The sequence below is a fragment of the Chelonus insularis genome, unplaced genomic scaffold (genome assembly GCF_013357705.1).
Source record: "Chelonus insularis isolate UGA/USDA-ARS -01 unplaced genomic scaffold, ASM1335770v1 contig_3_pilon, whole genome shotgun sequence".
In the NCBI taxonomy this organism is placed as follows: domain Eukaryota; kingdom Metazoa; phylum Arthropoda; class Insecta; order Hymenoptera; family Braconidae; genus Chelonus; species Chelonus insularis.
Window position 1 is genome coordinate 1 of NW_023276556.1, and position 12635 is coordinate 12635.

Consider the following 12635-nt stretch of genomic DNA (forward strand, 5'->3'; position numbering starts at 1 on the left):
TTCTCAGGGAAACATGGTGTACACTCATAGAACTGTAAAACTGTGATTATTGTTGCCTATTATTTAATAAAGTTTATCAGTGTTGAAAAATTCTCGTGCATCTTCGATCGAGTTATCCCAACATTTTTACTCATCCTATATCATTATTATCCAGAATTGGTACAGAATATCATAATATAAGAAAACGATGCAAATCATTTAAATTTCTTGTTACAAATAGCATAGAGTTGAATATAGAGCTCTATGCGTGATAATGTTATTATTGAATTGAAGGAAGGACGACGCCTTATAGATCAACATATTACGAGAACCTTATTTCAATTAATTTTAAGATAGAGTCAGGCAAGACTACAGTTCCTTTAGTTCTCATGGGACTTTAGGCAGAAATCGAGTAATATGGCGTCGTCTTGCCAGACTCTGTCTTGAGGGACTGCATGCGTCAGCAAGCAGCAGCGCCACCAGTGGACTGTATCATAGATCAGCATTTCATTGGCTTGTATAGAAGACGTGAGTCCCTCAAGCATCTTTGTCTACCCCAACAAATGCGTATACACACTATAGTACTGCGTCACTCAAAAAATTTAATCACGTGGACAATACATATCTACATATATATACATATATGTACGCTGGTACGATGCTATATTTGTTCCTCAGTTTTATTGTTAGTATTATTGTAACAGCGGAACGTATTAGAAAGTTATATATCCTTTACTTATAATTCTAAGTTTTTATACATCATCAAAGTGTAATATACGTAAAATTTTAACATAAATATTGGTTTTTTATACTTAGAATTGATCACGATCGTGTGATGTCGATAAACGTATGTTTGTCACTCAAAGCTGTTACGCTTTCTTTTTAATCACAATTATACTTATCAAAAATTTATTTCTTGTGAAATCGACAATTGTGATATTTTCATCTTTAAAATCATGGAATATTTGGAATACCACTGTCAAAAGCCTTATTCTATTGGTACAAGGGATCGATCAGCTCCAGACGATCATCTTAGCAATCGCCATGATGATGTTAGGGAAGATATTATTAAATAACTATCATTTCAAGACACATTTGCAATTATGTCGTGCTCAAAATTTTTAACTGAAAAATTTGCCAGATTAAAAAAAACATCATCATTCATCCATCCATAAAAATTCCTAAACTTTCTGCGACTTCTCTGATTTTTTTTGTAGAACCATTCAATATCATTCATGATCGTAAGACTTTATTCGATCGAGTAATTTTGAAAGATAAAGAGAAACTGTCAAGAGTCTCAGCATCACTGGTGTCAACTATCATAAAACTTTCGTATTATTCACTACAAGAATTGGACTTGTCCAGTGTTAGCATTAGGCCACGAACTATTAGAGAAGAGAAAATTGTCGAAAGTTGAAAACTTTCATCATCGGATCAGATTTGTTAATTTACTATTGATCAATAAGAATGTATTGTTTCGTATGTTTTTTTTTATAAACTTGTAGACGTATATTGCCAAGCGGAAGCAACAGTCGTTGTCCGGTTCAACTATAACCACAAGTTTGAAGATCGTTGTAACGCAAAATCTTTTTCGTGGGGACGATTCATGTGTTAGTGTATCAATAGTATACAATATACAATTGTTTGTAGTAGTGAAAATTTGACGATCGCATACCCGTCAACAAACTGTGAACGCACAAACCTCGTGGTGGCGAATAGAAGAGAATCTTTTCTTTAGTGACTTCCCGAACAAAGAAAATTGTGAATTGTAGTTGAAGTGAAAATTAATATTAATAAGTGTTTGTGGTGAATATAACTGGAAACAAATTCGATGGAGTCTATCATTTCATCATAAAAATTGAAGTTGCAGGTATTATTTTGAAATTATCATTTTAATTCATTAAGTATTGCATGTACATTAATTATTGTAAAAAAAACATGAAAAATAATGTCCAATTACAATCTATATAGTAATATCAAAATTTCTGCTATTTTTCGTTGCTAAAATATTTACCTTTATTGTGAAAGTGGACTCAAGTTAATTATAAATTATGGAAAAAAGTTTCTGTATTTGAGAGAAGATCTTCATTGAAATATATTTGTCCGTATAAAATGTTTTTTATTTCAGATATCTATAATCAATTTTGAGTCATTTAATTACAATAATCTACGTCTCTTCATTTAGCGTTCATAATGTCAAGCTATTGATGAGAAAATATACGAGTAAGTGAGGATTAGATGCCATTCTGCCACGACTATTACGGATATCGTAGTGATGCTAAACATCATAGTCTTCTGTTGACAACATCGTATGAAGAGTTCCTACGAATCCAATGTAAACACTACCGGTAAATCATAACGATCAGAAGAAATTGGTAGGGTAAGTTTACTATCATTTTTACAATTTTCAAATAGATTGATTTCGAATCGTTTTCATAATTATCCATTAATTAAAATCAAACTGTATTTAAAAAAGTCATATATGAATAAAATTTACTATAAACTACTACTGAATTTGATAGTGATTATTGTCACAATAAATGAACTGAAGATTATCATCATACAATTTGGTTTTAAATTTATAGGTGGATATATTATATGTATCTTGTTCACAATTACCCCTTGAAGACCGAGATCATCTACTGAGTGATTCAGAACCTGATGATAGTGATGAAAATGAAAGCAGTGGAAATAAGAACAATGAAGAATAATGAATCAAAATGACAGTAATTTGATATTGATTTTGTAAAAAAAAACACACAAGAATCATGATAAGGAACGATAAAAGGTTGACGAATCTTTTTCTACATATTCACAATTCAATCTACATTTGGATTGAAGTTAATTGATTGGGATAAACGATTAAAGGACATAGTAATGCACTTTCTATTCGGAATAAAGGAAATTATTATAATAGATTTTTTCAGTTTCCGGATTCTTATTAAATCTATCAAAATTTTTTCAGGTTATTACTGATCTTGAAGTTAACAAAGGACTAAAATTTATTTCTTCAACCACTAATTGTGCTGTTGGACTTTCAAATAATTTGAATGCAACGATCTCGCAAGTGTCATACTATTTTTAAGCTGACGCTTGCTTAACATGTAAAACATTCTGCACAATGTGAAATAATTTAGATACTTATTGGAAATTAAATTAACATTTATATGAGAGGCAAAAGAATTAATCCGGATATTTGAACAGTGAGTAATCATTTAAAAGATACCGATACAATCGTGATTTTAGGACATGGCTTTTTAATAAGGATTCATTAGTATGAATAAAAGTGTCAATTTTGTGGAGATTCAATAATAATTGGAGGTACCAAAAATTACAAATAAATTATTTATAAATATATTATAATTATGCTGTCAGAATAAAAGTACTTTTCGTAGCTGTAAAGCACATGGCTCTATTAACTTCAAAAAGATTCCACAACGAAGTACTTTTATTGTGGTGCTAAAAGCGACAATTTGTATGTTCGTATAACTCCAAATAAATATTTTATAAAACTATTATTGATTTGTTACCATAACTATGGTCCATTATTCCAAGGAACCTTTCCTTTGTAGTATCTACAATCTTATAATTATAGTTGTCTGTACTACTGATACGTAGTAAATGCAACTAGTGAAAAGAAGAAGATTCAACTATTTCAAACGTGGTCTGTTGACTACGTAAATGTCGTCAATTTAACTCCAAACTGTAGTTGTAGCAACTGATACAAAATGTTTATTGGAAATATCATATTGTAATTGACTGAACTGTGAAATGAATGTATGTACAACTATTTATGTAAAATGCAAATAACTATATAATGTATGTTCACACAACTGTTAATGAATGTTTCATGTAACAATATTTTTTTAGTAATCATTACTTCAATTTAGTAATTACAGCAACTTACGAATGGTAGTACCGACTACTTCCAAAAGATATTTGCCGAAACTACCAACGTACAGTCAATGCAACCAGAAAGAATAAGCTGAATCAACTACTTTATATGTATTCTATGAACTGTAATAATGTAGTTCACTCAACCATACAAACATGATAAATTCAATTATATTTTCGTAGTCAATGCGACCGTTCCTTAGTAGTTCATCCAACTACTTTAGGATTGTTATCATAACAGTCGATGATCACTGTAACAACAACAAACGTATAGTCACGTCAACTACATTGTTGCTGTTGTGGCAACTAATTTTTTGTAATTGATAGAACGATTTTTAAACAGTTGGCCTGACTAATTTTCATTTTTTGATGTTTTTTGAACTTCTGTAAAATAGTTTCATTAATTATATTTTTTTAGTTACACCAACTACTATTTGGTAGTTGACACAACTTCGACCTATCAACTACTTCGAGGTAGTAGTCCTAACTACTTTCACGTTTTTGATGTTTTTTTAACTTTCTAAAGTAGTTGGGAGAACCAGAAATTTCTCTGAGTGTAGAGAAAGACAATGTTACAGATGTTTTTTTCTTTTTATATGCGTGAGAAAAGGCCCTTTCTTATTTCTCATTCTCGGAATTGGTAACCCCCAATGTCAGAAGTTAGAAAGAATTGACTGTACTTTAATATAGATAACTTTCGAGAAGACGATAATGTACAAAATGATAATTTAATAAGTGATAAATGTATCAATAATACTGTTAGTTTAAACACAAGTAATGCACAAAGAGGCATAACATCAAATGATGTTGGTCGTGTTCCTCACATGACTGGGGTTAAAGTAAACATTATCCGCAAATTTATTGAACCAAGTAGCGCTGATTTAGATACAACCCTTCAAAATTCCCAACCTTTATTAAGTTCATCGAATCGAGAAGTGGAATTAGTCGACAAATGTGGAAATCGTACAACAGCAATTGTAATAGCAACTGCACCATGGTCGCTGATGATGTAAATAAAACGCCGGTATAAAAATTTACGAAGGTTTGTATGTACACTGATTTAAAGATGAAAATGATTTCATGGGTACATCGAGATGTATACATATATTTTTTAAATTTATATACATTTTTACATGAAAGAATATTTCATTGAATCTATTTTCGTCGCAGACACGTGTGAAAATCATAATTCGAAGAAAAGAAATTCTGCAACTTTTAAACTTAAATCATGTTATTAGCCCAGTAGCCGTGTAAAAAAGTCCGCGAGAGCACCTATCTATCGTGGACAGGTAAAAATGTACAGCGCTGCGAAAGTGCGCTGAAAATCGAGCATTTTGGGCGCTCTGGCAGAATATACCGCTGAGCGCCTTTTTAATTAACATTTAAAAAAAAAATATTTCCGATATCTCAAAAAATTCTGGAATGTCCAGACTCGTTTTCTGAACATTTTCCAATTGAAATTTGAAAAAAATAAATTTTTCGTTTTTCTATAGTATCTGAAGCGTCTTTTTGTTTAATTTTTTTCGTGAACTTTGCACCCTTAAATTTTTTTAGTTTATGGGCACATTTTATAGCCAATTTAGGAGCAGATAAGTTTTTTCCCGCTCTATAAAATGGCTATCTAAGTTTTTAAAAAAAAATTTTTTTAATATGAAGTTATTTTTTAATATGAATATTATCTACAGCAAAGTTTCATATCTTCATGTGAAGAGTATGAAACAATTTTTTGAAAATTTTGTTTAGTATCAGTTATGGATAAATTTTATAAACAAATGCGTAATTTTTAATTATTTAAATTTTTTTAAATTCATTTTATAGGTTTTTTATAAACAATTATAGACAGAATGTTGGATTTATTGAAAATTCATGTGTAGTATGTTTACCTGCTTATTTTATTCGAGTATATCTGTCAACAGATAATACGTTTTCCGAGTATAAAAAGAAAATGCACTTTTTCAAATGTATGTTATTTTAAAAACAGAACATTTAAGAAAATTTTTTTTGGCTTCAATCAATTCTAAAAAGGTTTGGTTCTATGATACAAAGTATAGTTTGAAAGAAAAATGCTATATTCATATCCGAAAGAAAGAATAAACTTTTACCTCTGTAAGATAGCTCCGAGTGCTATCTACTTTACCTCAATATTAGACACAAGTATTACATTAAAAATACTTGACAAAATAAAGACAACCGAACTCAGCCGTCTTCAACAAAAATTAGTTTTATTTCATTCTTCAAGGATAAACCAGGTCTTTGCATCGCTTCAGCAATAGTAAAATATCTAAATTTTACAAAGTATCTTAAAAACGATCGTATAGCATACAGCCTTTTAAAAAGGGGGGCTCAAACTGTAGCACACTGGATCAAGTCATAACTAGAAAAAGCTGGTGTTGATACAAATAAATCTTTTGCTTATAGCATTAAGCATGTAGCTGTATCAGAAACCTTCAAAAGAGGAGTAAATATCTTGTCATGCCGTGGATAAATTTCAGGATTTCAGTCAATTTAAATACACAAAAATTTATTTTAAGTGATCACAAATTTATTGTCACTTTTAATATTAATTACACTTAAATGTTTAACACTAACATTATAGTTAACAACAGTACAGTTAATTAATCACTTCTATTTATTACTGAATATTCCAAACTTATTGACAATATTCTGATTCTTATTCTTCACATGAATCGAGAAAACTTTATTTATTTCTATTTCTACTTCAATGATAGTTTCCTGTCGACTGCCTGAATAAAAACAATGAAAAAATATCAAAATACAAAAGTAGTGCTACTAATGTGTTACTGCGCTTGAGAAAAATAAGTGAAAGAGTTGCCCTAAGTCTCGAGACACAGGCGTAATAATATTACGGTCAGCACAAATTAAATACACGTATGGTGTGAGGTAGTCACGGCGTAACAATCTATACTATTAAGTGAACGGCTGGATGGTCTGAAAAGAATAAGTGTTTGCCAATTTTTAAAACAGACCAATCCAACCTAGTAGTAACTTAGCCAAATCTATTGTTAAAACTTAAGCACAAGTAAGGTTCAAATTATGTTGCATACGACTTATGTGTAGTTGCTTTGTTACAACAATAAAGTAGAGTCAATAAATAAATAGAGCTTGATAAAAACTTATATTGAATTTGCTGACTCTTAGGATCTATAATTGGTCATCGAGAACGAGACGTCCAATATAATTATACAATTGAATAAGGTCATCTTCGTTTGATCGTGATTATGATAAACGTCTCGTTCGAAGATGATCTTTTTTTCCTACCCGATATAATGAATCTTGTCCAGAATTATCATGAGATCCTAGGAAAACTCAATCAGAAAAAAACGCTAAAAATCTAGAGTCGACTGACAATTGATCATCTTCAAAAGGACGTTTAGCGTGATCTCGATTAAACTGCGACCGCCTTTGAAGATAGTGGCCTTGTTTGGTCGTTCAATTAATTATAATAATTCATTGCCTAATAAATATTTACTTGTTAATGTACTTTTTTGATCTTCCAATAGAAAGACAACGGAATACGTTGATGGAAAACTCTTCAATATGCGACTGTATCATGCCTAAAAAATATAAAAAAAGCACTCGTGTGAATCGGTCGTGTTTACGTTCTGCTCCGAATCATTCAGTGCTATGTGTCTAGTTTGATGTTGACAACGTCGTGGATAGTGTTGGATTAAAGACGAAAAAAGAAGAGACAAGGAGCTATAAGCTCTCTAAGCCTAGGTAACGCCACCCACTAACTCAACAATGAATTGGTCCGAAGCACTCGTAACTAAAATTACTCCCACTAAAGACCAAGCCATCATTCCGGATACTATCGACAGGCTAGTTATTCACCACTAAGCAGTAGCCGTTGCAGCACTTTGTAGACCAGAAAATATTCGCCACATTTCTAAAATCCCCAATGTCACTAAAATCTTTGGTGGAAATTACCTCAACACAATATTTATAATTGCCATACTAACTATCGAAACATCACGACAAAGTTAATCATGATCGATCTTCATAATATTCATTTTAAAATAAAATAACAATGTTTATCAAACTTACATTTAAAACATTTTTTTTCATTTTTACAGAACTATCAGGTATTATTATAATTTCAATTATAAAATTTCAACAATTATTTATTTACATTGATTCTGATATTCTTTTAAATTAATTAGTTAACTTAAATTAAAACTTATTTTTGTGTATCAGATCCAGATGTTTTTGGTTTTTGTAATTCTTTCCCTTCATTTATAGTGTCGAGTCCAATAATTTCTCTAACTTTCTGTTCAAAATTCGAAATTTCTGTTTCAAGAATTTCTAACTCTTCACCAGCCTCACCAAAGAATGGTAATGCTTCTAGAAGATCCATATTTTTCAAATCATTTTTTTTAGCTTCCCAAAATTCTTTGAACTATAAATTGAAAAAAATTATAACTTATTTCGTGAACACAACAACAATGTGGATAAATCATATCAATATATTTTCGAAGTTTGTTAAATGGCAATTTATTAATTGAATTTACTGATGTATCATACCCTGTTCCATTGATCTTTAGATTTAACTCCAAATATCATCCTTCCAACCAAAAGTATTATATCGCCGTCTTCATACTGATCATAGCTGAAAATATCATAAATTCATTAGAAACGAAAAATGATCAAGTACTAGCAAGATAAAAAGATTATTACTATTTTTTAATGTTATCAAAATGTTCAATGATATAGTTCATCGCATAATTAACATCATCTCTACAACTCTGGAAGAAAGCTTCAAACATTCCATTTATTTGATCAGGTGTAACTTTTGATCCTTCTTGCATGGTTTGAGCAATATATTTATCACGCTTTTCTTTCGAGGGCAAGCATTTAATGAAATTGTACTTGGAATTTTTTATACTCTTTCTCATCGGTATATCAGTAGTCATGAATTTATTCCATACAGTTTCATTTGACTCTCGAAGTCCAGCACATACAATCCATTCCCAATCGGTAAGTGGGAATCTAGAAAAAAAAGAGTTTAAATGTTCTAAAAACAACTTTTTATTGCAATAGGTTATTATAATTAGAAATTATCAAAGCTTACGCATTTTCAGATGGATTTTCCAAATAAGTATCAAATAGGCGATGAGCAAATGCGATACAATCAGCATGTTCGTGTGCACATACTAAAGGAGCGAGCGTACTTCTTATTTTGACCGCAGAATGTTCATCTCCTTCACGATGCTCAAATCCAAGATGGTCAGTTATTTCGTTTGTAACAATGAGTAAATAAAGTCCAAATATATCTTCTGCATATGTATTTGTCATTAACTGGGCAAAATTATTCATAATTTTTCCTGCTGGTATCCACACTACATAGTCTCTTTCTTGATGTAAATATAGTGTTAATGAAATTAATCGATCTATTCTTAACTCATCTGCGAATTTTTCGTACATATCTTCAATAAGTTGTGCACGATTTACGGGATGTATTTTTATAAAATCGTTGGAGTGAAGATATTCAATAAGTTTATCCCAATTTTCGTCATCATACTTGACTTTATAGAATCCTAAATTGAAAGTAAATAATGTCAAAAATGTTACAAAAATGGCATACGCATTAAGAATGCGAAATAATTAAGAGTAAGAATAAATTAAGTAATAAAAAATTTCGAATACATTCTAGCTATTGAATAATCAATATGGATATATGATTGGGCCAATGTCAACAAAATATTTTTGTAAATGAATATATGAGAATTTAAACAATGGTATATCGTAATTTGTTAGGCGAAAAACCACTCATCATTATGTCTTAGTAAGGACTAGAAAAGTATGATAAAAAAATTTATTTTGAAATTGGAAACCGTATTAAATAAGTAATATATAACAAATATCACCTCTTTGTTGAATATTTACGATGATCCAATCATCTTTAGGAATATTAGCAATTCTTAACTCTTCTTGATCTTTCTCCATCCACATGGTTGGTGCTGTTGACGTGAAATCGGGGTTCGACTTTGTGGCGTAATTTATTGGAATTCTCCACGTATTTCCTGCTGAAGAAGGTTTATTCGGTTCTTGTTTTATAACAATATCATCAGTTTCATTATCTCTTGTTACTTTTAATATTGGATAACCAGTTTGTTTGATCCATGGTTCCATAGTGCTTTTTATATTTAGTTTTTTATCTTTGTATTTTTTATCATGAGCTTCTTGTAGTGCATCCCAAAGGTTATTGGTAACCACGGCTTTAAATTGACTGAAATAAAGCATGCCCAAGTATTTTTCGGAAATATTAAGCTGTGATTATATGTACTCGAAACTTACTGTTTTTTTAAATAGTTTTGGATTCCTTCACGGAAAACTTCTTCTCCAATGATATGTTCGATCATATGCACAACAGCAGCACCTTTGTTGTAAGTAACTGGGCCAAACGCTTGTTCAATTTCTATCTTTGTAGTGGGATTGAATTTTATAGGTTTAGCCGCATTATAAGAATAAATGTCAGCAGAAAATGCTTGTTCATTATTGTGTTCTATCACAAAATAATCCATTATTCTCCAATGAGGAAAAATCTAGAAAATAAGACATGATTAAGTTCTCCGGCTCTAGTTAGGTGTTTTCCAAAAGTTATTGATTATGTGCATATGACAATTATATACATATTGTATTTTAAAAAAAAAATTGAGTACGTGAATGTTTTAGTTGAAAGTGCAACACTCTATCGTGGATGGAATAGGTTTTTATTCCGTATTTTACAGCAATTCTAGAAGATAAATTTATGGAAAATTATTCTGCTATAATATAATTACTAGAAATATACTGCGCGCTCTTCGAGCGCTCTGTTTCAAGTTAACAAAAACAAATCAAATGTTAAGGCCTTTTAATGCCTCAGAAAAAAAAACAAAAATGAGATGAATATTAGTTCTTCCTATTACGTTTTATAAAACAATAGTTGAAAATAGAAATGAAATTTGAATCACCTGATCTAATACTTTATATTGAAAATATGCCGCAAACGCTTCATTCAGCCACACATCATCCCACCATACTGGACTGACTAAGTTTCCAAACCACTGATGAGCCAATTCATGAGCCACCAAAAATGCAATTTTGTCTTTTTTTTCATTATTTGGCATCAATGTAGTATTACGTAATAATACTGAATACGTTCTGTAAAAATCTATTGAGTTTATCTGTTGAACAATCGTCCCTCACAAAGGGAAAACTCCAAAAATAATAAGTTACTTACATATAACTCACAAGTCCCCAGTGTTCCATAGCAACTGCACCATACTCAGGAACTGTGATCTGATCAAGTTTTGGCATTGCATACGGCATATTAGTATAAGCTTCTAAGGCAGGAATAGTTTTTTCACTTATTTCCAAAGCGTATTTTACTAATTCCAAATCTTTTTCCATTGTATAAAATGTAATATTTCCATTTTCATTCTTAATTGCTTTGTAATCAGCGATCAAAATGCATGGAAGATATGGCGACATTTTTACAGATCTTTCAAAGTGAGTTAAAACTTTACCATCCGGCATTTTTTCTTGACTTTTTACTGGCATGTTTGCCAGTGCTGTATAATTTGGAAAATGCTTAACTGACATTTCGAATTCTGCTTTTAAGCCTGGTTCGTCCCAACATGGAAAAGTATTTCGAGCTCCTGATGGTTCAAAGTGAGTAGTAACTATGTAACTGGAAAAAACTCCATATCAATTTTAATCCTGTGAAAATCATAATACAAATATTTTATATATACTTATTTACCTAGTTTCTCCATTTTCTCCTTTATTTTCGGCTCGATAAAATCCTGTGTAAGGATCAAACCAATCTTCAGACGAGTCAACTCCCGACCATTTCATATTTAATGTGTAGTTTCCAATTGGTAATTTGTTTTCGAATTTCATGGTATAAAATTCATTTTGAGCTTCCCAGGTTTGTTTTAATGGCTTTTCAATTTTACCATCTGAATGTATGAGCTCTGTAGCATCGCCTTGAATATCTAGTTTATTAGATTTGTGTAAAGTAACACTGGTAGTTGGATGAAGTACTTCAAAAATAATAGAACACTTTCCGGTAAATGTAAACTTGTCACCCAAAAAATCCGGATCTAATTCTATCATGTACACTCTCGGTACTGTATTGCGAGATAAACGATATTTTGATTCTATTGTTGGCACAGACTTTTTTAGGAACTTCGCTAATTTCTTATGGTTTATATTATTATCATTTCCAGGTCCAGTTACTGGTTTTGCTGATGTTGTATACAGTAACAAAGCCGAAAGTATTAACGTTTTTATCCACATTTTAAGAATCTATTTTTGAATATTATGCAATAAAATATGTAAATACATGTATGACCACCAGTTTGTATAAGTAGCTAACATATGATAGGATTTATAAATGAATCTTAGTTTTATACTCTCTGAAGAACCTTGATTCAAATTCTATTGTCTATTTATGGATATGTGAAAAACAGGATATTGGTGGGAATTTATTAATACGAGTTGTTATAGATATCGTATGATTCAGTTCACGTACCTTAACAATGATATTGTATGCATTGATGAATTAATAAAAAAATTTACGTGTATAGATTACTCTAATCATAGATTTCATGAAGCTCGTAAAGCTCAGTATGTATGAAATTTTTAGACTATATCTTATCTTATTTAAAATATCATTTGCTACATTTCTAATGATTCGCTTGTTTTTTGCTTTATAATCAACAAATTTAGAAGCAGGAGTATAATAAGCATAAAAGATT

At 30.6% G+C, this 12635-nt stretch overlaps 1 protein-coding gene across 1 annotated transcript; it reads right to left on the minus strand.

The window, feature by feature from the left end:
* Nucleotides 1-7997: 7997 nt before the first annotated feature.
* Nucleotides 7998-12248, minus strand: LOC118068520 (aminopeptidase N-like). Its single transcript, XM_035085987.1, has 9 exons — nucleotides 11636-12248; nucleotides 11114-11563; nucleotides 10845-11034; nucleotides 10189-10436; nucleotides 9759-10120; nucleotides 8963-9428; nucleotides 8569-8880; nucleotides 8416-8500; nucleotides 7998-8290 (listed from the first exon to the last, which is right to left on the minus strand). Exons 1-9 carry the CDS (start codon nucleotides 12172-12174, stop codon nucleotides 8072-8074), a joined length of 2871 nt encoding a protein of 956 aa, XP_034941878.1. The 5' UTR covers nucleotides 12175-12248; the 3' UTR covers nucleotides 7998-8071.
* Nucleotides 12249-12635: the final 387 nt, after the last annotated feature.